This window comes from Sphaerodactylus townsendi, linkage group LG01 (genome assembly GCF_021028975.2).
Source record: "Sphaerodactylus townsendi isolate TG3544 linkage group LG01, MPM_Stown_v2.3, whole genome shotgun sequence".
NCBI classification, from domain to species: Eukaryota; Metazoa; Chordata; class Lepidosauria; order Squamata; family Sphaerodactylidae; genus Sphaerodactylus; species Sphaerodactylus townsendi.
This window is the reverse complement of record NC_059425.1, coordinates 100,163,741-100,182,851: the sequence shown is the minus strand read 5'-3', so window position 1 is coordinate 100,182,851 and position 19,111 is coordinate 100,163,741. Positions and strand designations below refer to the sequence as shown.

General features: G+C 41.1%; 1 protein-coding gene across 1 annotated transcript; it reads left to right on the top strand.

The window, feature by feature from the left end:
• Positions 1 to 5,148: 5,148 nt before the first annotated feature.
• IYD (iodotyrosine deiodinase) lies at positions 5,149 to 18,883 on the top strand. The gene is made up of 5 exons (XM_048507446.1): positions 5,149 to 5,475; positions 13,247 to 13,441; positions 14,303 to 14,462; positions 14,846 to 15,002; positions 16,885 to 18,883. Exons 1-5 carry the CDS (start codon positions 5,289 to 5,291, stop codon positions 17,065 to 17,067), a joined length of 882 nt encoding a protein of 293 aa, XP_048363403.1. The 5' UTR covers positions 5,149 to 5,288; the 3' UTR covers positions 17,068 to 18,883.
• The last annotated feature ends 228 nt before the right edge of the window (positions 18,884 to 19,111 follow it).

The window sequence follows — 19,111 nt, the reverse complement described above, 5'->3', positions numbered from 1 at the left end:
TGAAGCTATGTTGAAGTGACTGAGTGGATCTTAAAATGTAACTGTGTTAACTTCATTGTGTGCTCCTTTCAGGATGTCCAGTTGTGTACTGGGTGAATGGGTTGCGCTGGGTGAATGGATTGCACTTCACACACTACTTTTTGGTCTATACATAACTAATTGTATGTAACCATTTCTTACTGTGGCAAGCTGCTCTGATCTTTTTTCATTTTTAAAAACAATCTACCTTGCACAGATACATCAGCATAATGCTGCCCCCCCCCTAAAGTTGCTAACTCATTTTAGTAACTCATAAATTAGGAGAAGAAGCGTTGGTTTTTACAAGTTAGGCACTAGGAGACAGTAGAAAAAAAGAAGAATATGGGAGGGGAAGAGAGAGGAAAAGAAGATAATTTTAATCTGCAAATTCTTCCATATCTACACTACTCTACATGAAGCAACAATCAACAGTCATTTAAGGAGGAAGTCAAAAAAGGCTTGAGTAACCTATATATTCCTATTCACTTCTCCTTGGCATCTTAAGATTTCTAAACTGTAAGTAATACACATGTAGACAGAAGTGTACTATCTAGTCCTGATTAACTTACTGTGCTACAAAGCAGATAAATATAAATGGCATAACAACTGCACCTGGGGCACGTGTGCCATGAGTCACTGCCACAGCCCCGTCCAGGAATGCCCCGCCCCCGGACTGCCCTGGCCACACCCCCACCGCTGCGCACCCCTCCAGGCCCTGTTGGAGCTATGCCACCGTTTGAATCCCACAACCTTCGGAACCTGTTGTTAAAATTTTTGAATCCCACCACTGCACATATAGATGGAAAGGAAGTGGAAATTGGGCAGGCTGTGTGTGACGGACTAGCCCACATTGAAGGGTTGGTGTGTGTTAAGGTGCAGATTAGCTGGCCTTAGCAATACAGAAATGTGTAAGCACGCTCCTTATATGGAGGTACCACCTGATTGGCTGGGAGAGGCACAGTTCGCCTATAGCCTCAGGTAGGGGGAGTTAGAAGTGCTGGTTATATATAAACAGGAGAAAGCCTATCAGAGACACACTTGAAATCTGAATTGTTTGGATCTTGATCTGAAGAGAAGTCTGACTTTGTCAGCAAGAGCTCTTTGAGCAGTGTAAAGCTTTGTTAAGCTGAGGTGGATCTAAGTCTGTGGAAGGTGACCCGCAGCTTAGCATCCAGACAGAGTGTATCTGTCAGTGCACAGTTCCAACCAGTCTGGGAGTGAAGTCCAGAGGGGTAGTGAAACCCAAATAGGGACTAGTGAGAGAGGAAGGCTAGGGAGCGAAGAGTCCTCTAAGCTCCAGCTGGTAGTGTGGGACAGTGGGTGTACTAGTAGCTAAGAAGCTGAAGACTTTAAGAGAGAGGGAAGAGTACTCTCAGTGGGCCACCTGTGTGTGACCAAGTGTGTGTCAGTGAAACTGCTAGAGAAACCTGTGAAGTAAAAACTCTAACTATCTGAAACTGCAAGCTTAAGTAACCTCTCTGTGTCATCTGAGAAGCCAGTTCATTTCTGTAAATAATAAAGTTAAATCTGGTTTCACGTTACCATAAGTTTCAGTCTAATTTCTGTATGCCTACAAAGGATGGTGTCTGCATAAAAGCCAAAACTCTCTCTCACAGAGTTTCCCTCCATTTTTGTTGTCAGAGGCTCTGTTGATTTACTCCTTCACTCAAAGGGGAGTGTAGGAGAGGGGGTGTTTGGTGGGCCAGTGACCAATACATCAGATTGGTGGCCCAAGGCTTAGCAGTGAACAGTGACTGGTGAAGGGTTGAAAATAAAATAATACTTTTGGTGGCAGCATTTTGTGAGAGCCAGCCCGGTCGTGATACTGTGCATCAGTACACATGTAGTGCTTGGTTACTTTCTACCTGTTCTTGTGGGGGACACAAAACTGGGGACACTGCATGTCAGATGTTACCAGAAACTCTGCACTCACATTCAATGAAAAGTCAAAGAGAAGTAGACTGAATTTCTATGAATGTGGCACAGCTTGCTTTTGGAATTCTCTAGCGATATACTATCTTCTGCCAGAAATACGCAGAATCCTCACTTGGGGTCAGGATAGCTAAGTCTGAGCCCTCTAACATCTCTGAAGGCATGGGAATGCTCAAGGAAGAAAAGTGGATGAAAAGGGACAAAATGCTGGAAGAGAAGAAGCATGTGAAAAAAACAAAATGTTTAGGTCTACTGGTAAAAACTTTGATACTTGTTTAATTAACTTGTTTAATTAACAAGTTTTTGATAACTTGTTTAATTAACAGGGTGTTTGTTGTGGGGGGGGGAAGGGCTAGGAGATTGTAAGCCCCTTTGAGCCTCCCACAGGAGAGAAAGGGGGAATATAAATCATCATCTTCTTCATCATCTTCTTCTTCTTCTTTGTGGGAAATAATAAAGTCATAGATTTGTTATAGACCATATATAGTGTACATTTGCCTCTCAGTGAGAAACAACACAGAAATTATTTTGTGTTGGTATTTTTAATTATTATAAATTTCTTATGCATTTAATAATGTTAATAGTAACGGATCAATCATCTAAAATGAGTTTCTATAAGAACACAACTCTCCTAAAGCACCCCACCCCCACAAAAACAGACAAACCAGTACTTGATTCTTAGCACATAAAACACACTAAACCAGAAATTGCAATGACTTTGAAGTAATGATCTCAAACAATGCATATTGCTGCGCCCCTCACTTGCCACAACTGAACTAAGCTACCAGTAAATCCCTGTTGTTCAGTTGTGCTTAAAAAGAGAAGGGGACAAAAAAAGAAAGGACAGTAATGAATACACAAAGCTGCCACATACTGAGTCAGACCATGGGCCTATTGGGGACAGTATTTTCTACTCTGATTGGAAGCAGCTCTTCAGGTGTCAGAAAGAGGTCTTTCATATTACCTGATCTTTTAAACTGGAAATGCCAAGGAATAAACCTGGCATGTTCTAAATGTAAAGCAGATGCTTTTTTACTAAAACACTAATGGCATCCCACAGGAGAACAGGACTTGTTCCTGCGCAGCGGGCCTACCCGAAACAACTGAACACGTGCTCCTTCATTGTAAAGATTTGGCAGTCTATCGGTTGCTTTTTCTCGAGGCCATCTTGAAGAAATTTTCAGTGAGATCAGACAAGGAAATAGTTTCATACTTGCTTAGTGACCATCATCCCCACACTACTGAATCAGTTGCCAGGTTTTTAACAAAGGCACTTGGATCAAGGGTGAAACCTTTGTGTAAATTTTAGTCAATTGGTTTTAACATAATTTGCATTTTACCACTTTTTATATGCCATTAAAGGTATTGTATTTGTATTTGTATTTGTACTAAAACACTAAAGAAGCCAATATATCTTTGCCTTAACACAGCAGTGGTGTGTATCTAGGTGATGAAGGTGATGATTAAACAAAATGTATCTCTGTGCTGAACATTAAACCTAACAATGCAAGTACAGAAGTTAGTTTAGTCACTGAATGAAGCTTCTCTGCAGGACATGAGAATAAACACTACTCAAATTAGACTGCTGGAAAAAAAATCAAACTAAAACCAATCCCAAAAGAAACCCCCCCCCCCCAATAACCCAGTAAAAATGCAATGGTTTCAGGGTATGTGCAGAAGTCAGAGGACAAACCATAGTAGTAAGGGACCAGAAATGACACAGTAAGGCTATTTGGAAAATGGTTAAAAGAAATACAGTCTGCACCATAAGAAGAGATTCTACAGAAATGCAATGAGCATTTCACATCAGTTGTTTTAGCCTCTTCCCACCCAACCATGAATTCACAGAGAAGATGTTATTTGAATGTGTACATGAAGATTTAATTACACTTAGTTTAGTTTTAATAAATCAAAGTATTGTGGGAGTTTAGAGAAGCTGAAGTGCAAGACAGCACAATTGCTATGAACAAAGACTTGGAAATCACTTTAATAGGAAAGGGACTTGCAAGCAATATGAGCTGTCTCCACTCTGTTTTACACTGGAATTTTAAGTACCACATTACCTCAGGGAAAATAAAAGTTATCTCCAAGTAGCTTTGGACGTGATGTGGATGCAGATAGACTAGTAAGTGGGCCGGTGGCTTATGCTGTATATTCCTTTACATCTATGTCACCTAAGATGGGATGGATTGTTTGCATCTTTCCCATGATAAAAAATCAAGGACAGTGTAGCATCTCCTAGGTAGAAGTGTGAGAAAGGATCAGAAAGTGAAAAATCCTCCTATCTCAAGCTATTAAAAACTCAGTTAAGGTTCATTAAACTGCATACTCTGCTGGATACAAATATATTCACATTTTTAGAATAGGTAACAGCTGATCACATTAATTACAATTCTTGTTCATTTTTTAATTTATCCTGTGCAGAACCTGCATGGTTGTGCTCAGTCACCCAATATACACTGAGGGGTTCTGTTCTTGGTGAGTCCGCTGCTTTGGTGCTAGCAGGCTGCAGACCCCACAGGCAGACAAAAAGTGGTGGATTTTTTGGGCAGACAAGCTGTCTGCTCCAACCCTGACTTAGGCCAACTCCTATCTATAGTTGTGGCCTAAATTAAGGTTGCCAACTCCAGTTGGAGGCCAGAGTTTTCCAAGAATTACAGTTGATTTCCAAACTGCAGAGATCAGTTCCGTTGGAGTAAATGGCAGCTGCAGAAGCTGGACTCTATTGGAGTACATCTCTGCTGGGCTTCCTCCCCTCCCTAAGCACTGTCCTTCCCAGGTTCTACCACAGATCTCCAAGAATCCCCCAGTCTGGAGTTGCAGCCCTCACTTAAACATACATGTATGTTTAATAGATTGTGATGGAACTATACATGGGTTGAACGGGCTGGTTCATAGACTCTTTTGTAAACCTTCCTGTTTCTCCGTGTTTCCTTCATTCAGCTCATGAGCAACCACAGTCATTAATGGCAGTATTAGCTATTGATTGTCATATCTAACTTGGCCATTGTGGTGTAACAAAAGCACTAACAGATTTACTGAACATTCAGAATACCAACTCAGAGTTACAGGAATTCCTGCAACTCAGGAATAATGCAAACAGTTCCAGCAGTTGGAAAGCACTCAGAAACTGCTGGAGGTTGAAGAGCAAATGAACTGTGTAAACAGCCCTGAAAAGACGCCTGGGTACAGTCGAAAGAAGTGAACGTTGCCCTTTGTCTCTCAAGGCTTCGTTCCACCCCTTTTATGCTTATTACACCTCATCTAGCAAAATCTATATTTTAAAAAGGGAATCACTTGTTTTGCATGGACGTGCGCATTACAGTATTTTGACTCCCATGACTATGGCATTTTCCACCCTAACACCTATCTTTATAGCAATAATCTGTGTATTAATTGCAGTCATACTGAAAAGCAGTGGGAAAGGAACCAAGAAACTGGAAAGCAAGCCCAACCAGACGGCTGAGTCTCGCCCATGGGTGGATGAAGATTTAAAGGATAGCACGGACCTTCCAGGAGAAGAAGGTAGGACATGGCTTAGAGTCTGTGGGCTAGCATTTGACCAGCTGATGCGAAACAGAACAGTAGAATGGCTGGTGATTCATGGTTTGGAAGCCATTTGTGGTTCCTGAACAATGTGATAGAGTTTTTGGTCTGGTTGACAAAATGAGAAGGGATTCTTATGGGGTAGCATGAATCTGTTTTAACAGTACCCTTTCCTTCTCCCAGCACAGGGTGCCAAGGTTGAGTTTCAAGAGGAGAGGATGATGGATGCTCTTTCTGGGGGTTGGGAGAAGGGTCTCATGTATTGCCTTCTACTGGGTATAGGAGGTGATGTATCTAAAAGGAAATGTAGCGGTCACAATATTTGGGCTGCAGGGGATGGTTAGGTGTGGTTGGTAAGAGGTGACCTATGCTCTGTAGATCACTGTTTACATCGTATTAAAGAAGTGTGCAGATGGATCAGTAATCTACAAGATACAGCTTCTAATGTGAAGGGCCCTGAATGGCTCCTCTTTCTGTTTGTTTTCTAATTTAATTTTAATGTATTGAAAATTTTTAAACATCACACATAATTGGATACACTGACATCAATATGGTTGCTTACTATAGGATAGGAGTGATCTGGATGGGAAGCATATCAGTTCTATGTGCTGAGCAACATCTTTTATACTGGTGGTATTAAATGTTCTAGTAATAGTGGGTGGACCTTATACCCTCTTCAAATCAGAGTTTCAATAGAGAGAAAATGTTCAGTGCTGAAAAAGAAGCTTCATATTCCAGTGTATTTTGCTATATGCTTCTTTGCCTCTCAACCTTTTGTTTTGCTTTGCTTTTCATTTATTGATTGAAACAATCCAAAATAAAACTGTTGCAAAATATTCACCCTCAGGTTAGCAGAATCACTTCCAGATAAGAAGAAAATAGTGTGGATAATTTAAAATATACTTCCCCACCCCCCTTGCCTTTTTTTATTAACAGAGCATTACTTTCTCCATTCGTGTGCTCTCGATTAAAGTCCAGGATCTCTGCCAACCCAAGCACCTTTTATCCCCAAGGAAATTAAAACTGCCCAGTTAATAAATGCTGCAAGGAAGTGTTCGTTCTTTCTGTGAGTGCAATTCCAAGGCTCCAAAATAACACAGAGCAAATCCTTCTGTACAATAGTACACTGCAGCAAAGGACTGGGGCACCACACTAACTTGCTCATGGCAGCCACTTCTTATTTTCACAACAGGAACCTGGGCAGGTTGTTGGATTCTTTGCAACAGGACTTTTTCCCCACAAAATTGTATTTGAAAGCCAGACTACATTTTAGGGAGGTTTGCCATCCTCCAGGGGGTGGCTGGACTGATATCCCACTATTATAACTGATCTCTGAGTGACAAAGATCAGTTCCTCTGGAGAAAATGGCTGCTTTGGAAGGTGACTGTATGACCAGAGAAGTCCCCACCTCTCCATCATCAGTCTTCACCCCCAAAATCTCCACGCATTTTCCAACCCATAGCTGGCAATCCTAATGGTAGTACCGTGATTAGAGTGTCATACTAGAATTTGGGAGACCCATGTTCAAATCCCCATTTTGCCCTGAAACTTTGCAGAAAGACCTCAGGACAGTCACTATCTTTCTGGCTAATCTATTTCACAGGGTTGTTTTAAGAATAAAATGGAGAAGATCATGTGTACCACTTTAGCTCTCGATCGGTGGGGGCGGGCAGAGGGTGGGAAATGAAGGAAGGAAGGAAGAAAATAAATTCCATGATTAGGAACTGTAGCCCTAAAAAATAACCAAAGGGTTCACAGCAGATCAAGGCTTTAGTGTTTGGAAAGGGGCAGGTGTTAACTCTTTTTCTTCATGCTGTTTCCCCAATAAAAATACCCTCTTCTTGCTTTAAGTCTTTATGACTACCTGTCTTGTTTCTCTGCCAGGGCTTAAAGAAGCAGGGAAAGTACCATCTGGGGGAATCCTCCTGCCTTTGCTCTAAAAGACCTGGTTTTGCTACATAAAGGCCACCCAGTTATGGGGGTGATGGCTGTAATCCCACACTGGTTTGTCAATTAAATACATGGATGATCCAATAAGATTGCAACCATTTATTTTTCATTATTTCAAAACAAACCAGATAAGAATATATAAATCTCTGTTAAATACTGGCCAGTTCATTTAAATTAAAATCTCCCTCAAACCTTTGATAACTCTGTAAAACAGAAACTATCAGTCTGAAGTTTTTGCACTCTCTCACTGTGTCACAACAGAGCAGATAATTCAAGTAATTCAGCTGTTTAATTTTACCTAACACAACTTTTGGTATTAATTTTGCACCATACGTGCAAATTCTTTTGTTAATTAATTTCATTTATATCTCTAAACAGCTTAAACATAAGGAGGCTATCTCTAGCTAGAATAGCTTATTGATTTTTCACAGGTTAGAGTGTTTACAAAGCAAGGGCACTTTAATTGATTTTATGAGAATACAAGGTCAGAATTCCAACTCTCCTGCCATAACGGAATTGACCCAAACTAATAACTTATTAACATGGCAGTCCTAAGGAGAATTACATCAATGGACGTCCAAAGGATAGGACTAGAAATATATATATATATAGAATATATAGAATATATATAGAATATATATATAGAATTTCAGAATATATATATATATATAAATCTGAAATTCTAGTTAATCCTATGACTCTTAAGTACTATTTGTTGCATGTTTTTGTTTATCTCAGATATTTTTTTAACAAAAAGTTTTATTATTACATTATTGCATTAAACATTACATATTAGACATTCTAATAATAAACATTCAAACACAAACAAATCACGCATCACATATCCGTTGCACATTATACATTACACCCTAAATATTTCACCTACCCCTTTTGTGCTTGGTTTGGGCTTCCCCCTGATTCTTCCCTTATCTGATATATAATTATACAAAATGAAGGTATGTCTTTATTTCTTTACTAGCTATTCTAGTTTCGTAACATTCTCAAAGATCATTTCAATTTTATTGTTTTACCAGATTTTGAATAATTCTGTTTTTACTGTCTTGTTCTTATGTATTATGGATATATTTATTGTCCATGTGTCGCATAAACCTTTTCCTCCCACTGCAAGTCTTTTACTATAGGTTGAAAGCTTGTCCAGCTGCATGTACTCTGCCTTTACCTTTGTAATTCGACCAATCTTCAATCGCGGGTGGTTGTTCCTTCCGCCATGTCTTGGCTATTTTCATTCTGGCAGCAGTAGAAATATACAAAAACAAGTCTCTATTAATATTTAATATTCTTTTAATACCTATTCCCACTAGATATAATTCTGGTTTTAAATCAAAATTTAACTTCATAATCTCTTTCGTTATACTATGAACTTTTCTTGCCCAGAGATCCTTTGATTTTAGAACAATTCCACCACATATGTATTAATGTTCCTCTTTCTTTCTTACACCTCCAACATAGTGGGGATTGGTCCTTATAAATTTTTGCTAGTTTATGCTGGGTTAAATACCACCTGTGTAATACTTTTAGGTAATTTTCTCTCAATTCCATACTAGAGGAGAATTTGCTGTGCATTTTGAAAGAGTCATCCCAATCTTGATATGATATATTTCTACTGATGTCTTCTGCCCATTTTATCATCACTTCTTTTATGTCTTCTTTCTCTGTTTGTAATATTATAATTGTTTTGTATAATTTACTTATTTCTTTTCCTTCTCCACTTACTAAAATCTTGTCTATTTCTGATGATTTATTAGTTATTCCCAAATTTCCCTTATCTAATTTAAACTGATTTCTTATTTGCTCATATGAGAACCAGTGGCATTCTATATCTCCCATTTTTATATTTTCTCTGTTTTTAAGCTAACCTTCTCCATTTTTCCATAATAACAAGTCCTTGTAGGTTAGCCAGGGTTGGTTATATGCATTTTGAATATTTAGGGAGCTTTCTGTTCTTGATACCCAAATTGGTACATTCTTATAAAAGCTATATTTATATTTCTCCCATACCTGTGTTAGTGCCTTCCTTACTATGTGACTCTTGAATTGTATTAGTTTTCCTTTAGTATTAGGCCAAAGATATTCATGCCATCCTGAAATTTTATTGAAGCCTTCTAAATTGAGTATTTCTTCATTGTTAAGGGTAATGAACATTCCCATTATCCACAATAAACAGCTGCAGCATCATTGGTAGTAGATTGTAAGAGATCAGGGAATCTTGAATCCACCCTTATTTTTATTTTCTATTAGAGAGGTGTACTTGATTCTATGTTTTTTGTTGTTCCAAATAAATTTTAATAATTCTTTTTTCCATTCCGCTATAATACTTTTATTTGTTATAATAAATTGTTATATTTGTTATAAATAATTGGCAAATTTTGGAATAAAAATAGTAGTTTTGGTAAGATGGTAAGATCATTGTTTTTATTAACTCAATTTTCCCTGTAATCGATAATGTAATATCCTTCCATTTATTCAAGTCTCTCTTAATTTCTGACCATACTTTCCCATAATTATTTCTGAATAATTGTTTGTTGTTTTGTTCTATGGTGATACCTAAATATTTAATTTTCTTATCTATTTGGATACCATTATTGTTTATTAATTCATTATTTTCCTTCTGGTTTATATTAAATGTCAATAATTTTGACTTCTTTTTATTTATTCTGAAACCTGCTTGTTCCCCATATTCTTCTATTGTCTTGATGGTTGGGCCTAGATTTTTAGATGGGTTGTCTATGAATAATACCAGGTCATCCGCGTATGCCTTCAATTTTATTTTTGACTCTTAAGCACTATTTGTTGTATGTTTTTGTTTATCTCAGATATTTTAAACCACTTCTCTATTCTAAAAGAGTACTCTTAATTGGATAAAAGTTCAGCTTCGAATCAAATGAGTAAAAAAGCAATTCTGTGTGAATCAAATAAAAAGCAGTTCTGTAAAACAGAATAAACAGGAGTAGCAAAGAGTTTTGCACTCCAGAATCTCAGTGAAGGGTGAAACATAAAGCCTATTCAATGTCAAAGGCCCTTCACAATGAACGTTTTTGAACAACATGAGAATGTCAGAGGGAAGAAACCAAAGGGACTGTGGTGTGTGTAGAGAAAAAATGTGTTATAACTTTGAATTGAGGCTGGGGGGGGGGTGGTTTACCATGATTGTCTGTTTTGGGTGGTCTGGAGTTCAGGACCATTATTTTCAATAATGGGGAAAATATGAGGGTCTGTTGCAGCTGTTTATGAAGATAACGGAACAAAATTTGCACAAAACTCAATCCTCCCTGTAATCCAGAAGCCCCATAATTTCAAGCAGATTGTATAAATGGATTTGATTTCACAGACCCCCAAAGCAGGTGATTCTGTGCAGTCACACTTCTCTCTACTGATTCCTGAAATGCCCATCCAGCAGCAGCCTAGCAAAATTGTTCCAGTTGGTCCCAGCATTTTCAATGAAAGCTCATTATCTGCTACCTTTCCTTGTTGTTGTCTGTTGTTTTCTTTCACAATGCAAAAGTGGCTTCTGTTGCAGACCCTCCCTATACATTTTTGTCAGTCTGCCATTATTTTCTATTGGGAATTCTTCCGGGGGGGTGGGGGCAGGACATAGGTAAGGGGAGTTCTCGGGTTCAACCCCCGCATTACATGTCTGAAGCTCCGCCCCATTTGTGGTTTTTTATGTTTTAAAGTGTTTCTTCGGTTTTTGGCCTGCAGGGAGCACAGTTTTAGACTAGCAGCACCAAAATTTCAGGGATTTTTTTGGGAGACTCTCCTGATGATACTACCCAGGTTTGGTGAGGTTTGGTTCAGAGGGTCCAAAGTTATGGACTCCCAAAGGGGGTGCCCCATCCCACATTGTTTCCAATGGGATGGGAACTAATAGAAGATGGGGGCTACACCTTTGAAGGTCCATAACTTTGGACCCCCTGAACCAAACTTCACCAAACTTGGGTGGTATCATCAGGAAAGTCTCCTAAAGACACCCTGAAAGTTTGGTGCTGCTAGCTTAACAATTGCACCTATGACAGCAGGCACCCCCAAATTTTCCCCAGATTCTCCTTTTAAATCCACCCCCTTTGGCATGGATTTAAAGGGAGAATCTAATAATTTATGGCAAGAGAAACAGAGAGACATTTTAAAGATCTGGACACAATTTATGGACTGGATGAAAGACATTGGAGTCAAAGAAGAAATGTGGGAGAAGAGAGTACAAAGAATGAACTTATTGCTGCTTACTTAAATAAATGAGAAAGAAAACTGAGGGGGGAGGGAAAAGGGGGGGGAAGTATAGTTTGGAATATGTCAACAAGAATGCATATATTGTATAAATGTACTGAAATTTCAAACTATACAATAAAAAAATAAAAATAAAAATAAATAAAGGGAGAATCTGAGGTTCCCAGTTTAAATATTGAAAGTGATGCTGTTTCAGGATGGGGAATAATCCACCCCAAAACAGCATCACTTTCAATTTTGTTTTAACTGGGGACCCCAGATTCTCCCTTTAAGGTGGATTTTTGGGCTCTCTAGTTTAAACACAATTGAAAGTGATGCTGTTTGGAGGTGGATTCCAGCATCACAGCAGCCGCCCATGAGAAGAGGGCACGCACAAAACTCAGATTTTGCACCGGGTTCCATTTTCCCTAACTATGCCTCTGCCCAGAGGGGAGGGCAGAAGGGGCTGTCTGCTGGGAGCCCAGTTGGTGGGGGTTGGGGGAGGGTGGGACAGGGGAGTCTGCTTTCCCCAGCCTCGGAGAGCTGCTTTTATAAGCACTGAGGCTGCGGGCAGGGCTTGGGGAGGCATGGCCATGCCCCAGGGGTGGTGGGGGCAGGGCCCCATCCCCTGAACCCCCCTAAAAATCTATACCTACGTCCCTGGGGGGGGGGAGTTGAGAAGGTTTCACATATTGGAAGCAATAGCTGAAAATGTGCTGTCCTGAATGCCTGCAAACCAGATGGTGTGGGTTTCCAAAAAAGGGCACTACCAGTTATTCCTGAATCCCAGGAAGATTTAAGTAGTTGAAAGTGATTCTTCAAGAACTGATCTGTCCTGGCAATCAGCAGTAGCTTAATGGGGGCAGGGCTGGGGGCAGCTGAAGGGGAGGAATGATCTGCACACCCAGCACAATGTGTGCAGGCCACCCAAAGGGAGAAAGTGATCTGTGCCCACAGCACGACATCACTTCTGGGTTTACCCAGAAGTGCTGTCATCATGCTGGAATGCTCTAGCACTCTCCTCTACAAACTTTATAGTTTCCATAGGGTTTTTAAGAGAGAGTTCTAGAGCATCCCTGGCACCATGCCATTGCTTCTGGATAAACCTGTAAGTGATACCATTGTGCTGGGTGCATGAATCACTCTCCCCCTTCATCTGGCCTGCTTCCAGCTGCTGATCAGCTGAGGGTTGGTGGTTAGCCTAGTACAGTGGTGGTGAACCTTTGGCACTCCAGATGTTATGGACTACAATTCCCATCAGCCAATTGGCCATGCTGGCAGGGGCTGATGGGAATTGTAGTCCATAATATCTGGAGTGCCAAAGGTTTGCCACCACGGGCCTAGTAGATTGGCAAGAAAACGAGAACCCCAATGGTAGCTATGTTTATTAAGCAAAGTTCTGCAAACCTTGGCAAAGGAAACCTATTCTCTGGAATTTTGTTTGCTAATATGAACTTGCACAGATGATTAATGTTGTTCAGAATCTCTGGATGTATTGATAAGAGTCAAACATATCCCTGCAGCTAAGGAAACCTCTTAACTAAGGTGTGTGCCCTTCCCTCTCTGATTTTTCCTCTAGATGATGGCGACGAATGGCAAAACTTAGATGACAACATTGCTCACATCCCTTTCATGACAGAGCGTTACTCTGAAGAGGACATGGTTAAAAGATCAAAGGATTTTTATGCCCTTCTCAATAAGAGGCGGTCTATTAGGTTTATAAGTGATGAGCCAGTGCCAAGAGAGGTCATTGAAAATGTGATTAAAGCAGCAGGTACTGCACTATGTGAACGGATGCCTGGCAAATGTGAAATGCTGGGTGGCCTCTCTAACATCTTGTTAGCGTTAGCTGAAAATGTACTTAGACCCCACTGAGGTAACTGCAAAATACTTGCAAGAGGAGAGTTGGAGATGCTCACGAAGAACAAGATCCAAATCTTCATGGACTAATTCTGTACTGTTTCAATACACCTCAAAAGGCACTCTCCCTAAAATCTTGACAATCACAAACACATTCTTATGCTGGCATTATGGATACTATTTTTAAGAACTGCCAGGAAAACACTGTGGCTAGGTTGGAGGAGCCACAGTCTAAAAAACGAGTAATACAGATGCATGGAGGGGGCACAGAACTGGCACCTCCAGAGTGGGCCTGCATCATTTGCAAAGATGTCCTGCAGCAGTGATTCCCACACCATCAGCAAAACATAAGAAACAGGTTGAGGCCTTTGATCCCTTGACTTGGATTTCTTGCAAGATCTGAAAATAGAACCAAGGTGCATGTTCTGGTTTTGGCTCTATAACCAATACACATGTTAGCAGTCACATAATTTGTGCATAGGCACAAAATAGCATCACCTAGGTTTTCTGTGAGCAGGATGACTCAGCTGATGTCCATATGTAGCCATATCCACTGAGGCAGTGGATCAAGTGAGTAGGACTATAGAGTACATGTTCATTCGTGTACTATTGTGATATATCATGATTAAATATGACAGAGACTGGTATTATTAATAGGTTTCTCTCAATGAGAAATTATTACAGAGTGAAGGCCTTAATGTTAGACATCCATTTTCTTAATTATTTTTGTGTATTAGCTTTCTTTAATATTAATGCTTCTTTTATGTGATTAAAGGAACAGCTCCCAGTGGGGCACACACAGAGCCATGGACCTTTGTTGTAGTACAAGATCTAGAAACAAAACATAAAATCCGGGAGATCATTGAAGAGGAGGAAGAAATAAACTATATGAAACGAATGGGGGACAGATGGGTTAATGACTTGAAAAGACTGAGGTAACAACAATTCTCCCTGCTCAAATATAACTCTTTAAAATAAAGCTATTGAATATTTAGTAAGCTCAGGATACAAATGTGTGAACTCTGATTTGGCATAGGATATCATATATCTCCAAGTAAATGCATCTGCATATAATCTCTTGATTCAGAAATCCTGTGAAAATGAATATTCTAAATGCATAAAAATAAATATGACTGTTCTGAAAATCTAACAACTCATCAGCTGCATTATAATATATGATATAGTATTGTTTGTAGGACTTTAGTATAGTCCATTTAAAATTATCAGGTGTTTTTATAGCCAATGGCAAACATTTGTAGTTGAAACTACGATTAACTAAATAATGTAATAATAATGTTTGAAAACCACTGTTTTCTAGGACAAACTGGATCAAAGAATACTTGGATACAGCTCCCTACCTGATCCTTATTTTCAAGCAGGTGTACGGAATGTTTCCAGATGGAAGAAAGAAAACCCATTATTACAATGAGATCAGTGTTTCTATTGCTTGTGGAATTTTCCTCGCTGCACTACAGGTATGCTTCAAATTAAAGTATGAGCTGGACCAGGTTGGAAGGTTGGAAAATTACATGAGGCACCAGTATTCCAAATGGTAACTAGCATGTGTCCGGGCTCGGCTGCAGTGCCCGGACTTGCCCCACCAGCTGGCACTGCGGGAGATGGGAAGGCTGCGGAGGAGCCGCTTGCAGGGAGGGTGAAGGCCTTAGCGGCCTCAGAGGCCTTGTTCAAAGAGGAAGGCAGGGAAGAGAGGAGGCTTAGGCCCAGCAAGCCCACAGCTGAGGCAGCTATAAAAGATGGGCTTGAGAAGCAGCTCAGACCAGGCAGGGCCCGCCCGCCCACAGCTGAAGCAGCTGTAGAAGATGGGCTTGAGAAGCAGCTGGGACGAGGGAGAGAAATGAGAGGGCAGAAGGTATATAAAGGAAGTGGGAAAGGGCAAGTCTGGAGCTGCTGCAGCAGCAGCAAATGTGGGTGGTGGTGTGAAGAGACAAGGGAAAGGGACAGCTCAATGGTGGGAAGGAGGGAAGAGGACCCTGAAGCCCAGACCCCCTTTGAGAACCTAGGCCCCGGTTCAAGCTGGTCCTCACCCTGTGCAGTAACAGGGTGGGAGTCATTCATGCAAGTTGTAAACACCTCTCCCTTTGAAGCAACAACGAAGAGAGAGAGGGAGGGTGTGAAAGCTCAAGCCAGACAGTAGGGACGTAGGTATAGATTTTTTATGGGGGGGTTCGGGGTGGGGCCACACCCCCACCCACCCCTAGGGCATGGCCACGCCTCCCCAAGCCCCGCCCCTGGCTTAGTGCTTATAAAAGCAGCTCTCTGAGGTCGGGGACTCCCCTGCTCCTCCCCTCTGGGCAGAGGCATAGAGGGAAAATGGAGCCTGGTGCAAAATCTGAGTCCCCCCCCCCCCCGGGCAGCCTCTGTGATGCTGGAATCCACCCCGAAACAGCATCACTTTCAATGGTGTTTAAACTAGAGAGCCCAAATTCTCCTTTTAAATCCACCTTAAAGGGAGAATCTGGGGTCCCTAGTTAAACAACATTGAAAGTGATGCTGTTTCGGGGTGGATTATCCCAAGAACCCCCCCCCCCTTACCTACGTCCATGCCAGACAATGGAAGGGAGGCAAGGAGGCCTGCTAGGAGGAGAGTGGCGTGGGCAAGGGCTACCCCGTATACCCAGTGCTTTGTGGGCGCGGTGGTTTCTTGGCCCCTTGGGCCAATGGGGAGAGTCATCGTCTGGGGAGACCAACCCCCAGGTTAGGGAGGAGGGAAGGATACACCACCCAAAGGGCCCGGGCAGTAACGCCACAGCATGTGCTTCAGTTTTGCTATCACTTGTGGTCCAGGCCCCCTGGCCAGACCAGGGAAGGATTATTTTCATATGCACACACACTCTGGTGCAAAAAGACAAATCATGGGAGAGATCCAGGACTACTAGGATTGGGACAGTGACATTCTCAAGGCACTATTTGAGTATCATAGTAGAGAGGCATATAAGTGAGGTGTTTGCATTCAAACCGAGTTCTTTATTGATTAGACCACACTAACTCACATGCGGCATAAGAGTGCACCTACATCTGGCACAATGAATGTATAGATTTTGAGTTCATCATGATAGCAGATGCATGGAAGGCTGCATTTCCTCCTCAACATAAAGAGAAAAAGAAAACTACCCAGAATGAATATGCACAATGTACCATCAGATTTCACTTCCAAAGAAAGACACACTCACAATTTACTAAGCTGAGGGGCAAAACCATTCCATGGTGTCAATTGTCAGCTGAAATGGATTTCAAAGATTGATGGAGACCTGAGACAAATAGAGGCCCTAGGCAATGAGCAGAGGACCAGTTCAAGGATGAAAACACGCTACCCATAATTCTCCTTTCTTTTTCTAGAATGTAGGTTTGGTGACAGTGACTTCTACACCACTGAACTGTGGCCCGCGTCTGAGAGTGTTGTTGCAGCGCCCAGTGAATGAAAAGCTACTTTTGCTGCTGCCTGTTGGGTACCCTAGTAAAGATGCCACCGTGCCTGACTTGAAACGAAAGCCTGTGGATGACATTATGGTGGTTATATAAACAGGCCATGGAATAGGTGGGACATGACCCTCAGAAATGTATTTTTCAGTGAAAATAATCAGCAGGATGTTAATTTTCTTTGGCTATTTCTGAGACAATTCAGACATGCTCTCTTCTAACATCCACAAGTTTAGGAACACCAGCAATCCCAGAGAGGATACTGTACATGAACTGACATATCTAGTTACATGTCATGCCTTCAGTTCTCATGTACATACTTCTGTTTCTCATGCAACATCAGCCACATAATGAAATGGACATCTAGGTCCAAAAACCTTCACTTAGAAGAAACTGCATCCTATGTGAACCAGTGGTACCATTAGGACCAGATGATGGGGCAGAGGTCTAGGGTCCCTGCTCATGGGCTCAGCAGGGTTATCTCAAAAGCAGGCCAGAGCCTTGCATCTGAACTATACACTACCATTGAGAAAGAGTCCCATAAGCATTAAGTTCCATTTCTATAATTTCCTCAAGGGATCACTGGTTTGAAATGGCACATGATGTATACACCCATCTTCTTTACCCCCTCTCCTTCTCTTACATCTTATGAGTGTTTCTCTAACACCTTCATAGCATTAATAATGACAACGGGTGGATTCATTCATAATTATAAGTAATCTAAATAAGCAATTTAGGGTCAAGCCTAGGGTGGAGCCAACATTAGTTGAGGGCTGGGTGCCCGGGCTCTTGGACTTAGACCACCCAAAAGGGTGGTGCAAGTTCATTTAGCCCTAAGGAGGGCTTTCCAGCTGTGAGTTTTTAAAAAAGTTTTCCCTGCCTCACTGTGCTGCCTAGAAAGCCTTCTAGAGGCAGCAGGAAGGTGTGGTAGTGCTGCCATCCCTGACCCCCTCTGACTTTGTATGAAACTGAACATTAGAAAGAAGCACAGCTTTTCCCTTGGCACAACGAGAATCAAACTTCATGTTGCCTTTAAGGCATTTTTCTTCAGTGGATTCCTTGTTTCTATTTTACAAATCTACATTGAAACAACTTAGGGAGTAGATGAGCGCACTCCTTCAGACCCACAGTGTGGATCTGTAAGTAGTACCCTAACAGATCATTTTCCAGTAAGTGTGCAAAAGAATTCACTTCTATATTATAATTTGAATATATTATTAGGTCTTACATTCGTGATGATAAAAGAAGAAGCCCTGGTGCCAGTGTAGTTATGTCACTGTGTCAGCTTCAACTTACTTGTCCTTAGATGGAGCTGCACATGTACAGCCTTACCCATTTATATCAATGGGGGCTGGATAGGCAGCATACAGGTATAGTGGTTAAATTACTGTATAGTGTTGCGTAGTGGTTGAATAGGGGTCAAATTAATGGACTGCATCCAGGGAGACCTGTGTGCAAATCATGACGTGATTTTGGGCCAGCTATTCTGTCTCTCGCATTTTAACCTGATTCACAAAAATGATATGGGGTTAAGTGGTAGTTGGAGAAAGGACAAACTGCTCTGTGTTGTTTGGAAGAATGGAGATAAAAATGTAATAAATAAATCATAGTGTTCATATGCACCAGCAGCATGCATAGATCTCTCTTGCAGTATTGGGGCAATTATTTTCAGTGTGAATCACCTGACAAATCCAAGGACAGGGGTACCACTGCAGAAATGCAACATTAGCAAAAACTGATATGAGAAATAATCAATCGAGAATTAATTGCAGGCATTGGTTTCATACATTAATTCTACCTGAAGTATGCTATCACTTGAAAAATGCAAAGATAAGAAATGTTGCTTTTGTAGTTTCCCCTGAAGGAATATCTTAGATGAAATGAAATGCTCTGTTAGGGCTTGTCTTACATGTATGAATTAAAGGCTTCCCATTTATGTAGTTGGAATGACTATGTAATTTGAACAGAAACTATCTCAAGGCCTGATCATATGGGTGGTGGGCTGCCAGCAGGCAAAGGCATGGCTGGGTCTGACCTCACAGGGCAACGCAGGCAGCAAGCACAAGCGTGGTCAGGTTATGGTCCAATGAGTCAGGGAAGGTGGCTGGCAAGGCCTAGTCAGGTCACAGTCCAATTTGGTCAAGGC

Excerpts from the sequence above, each read along its gene's own strand:
- IYD (XM_048507446.1), top strand. The coding sequence starts at position 5,289 with ATGACTATGGCATTTTCCACCCTAACACCTATCTTTATAGCAATAATC. Across the intron at positions 13,442-14,302 it reads AAATGTGATTAAAGCAGCAG|GAACAGCTCCCAGTGGGGCA; the intron begins GTACTGCACTAT and ends ATGTGATTAAAG. Across the intron at positions 15,003-16,884 it reads TTTTCCTCGCTGCACTACAG|AATGTAGGTTTGGTGACAGT; the intron begins GTATGCTTCAAA and ends TTCTTTTTCTAG.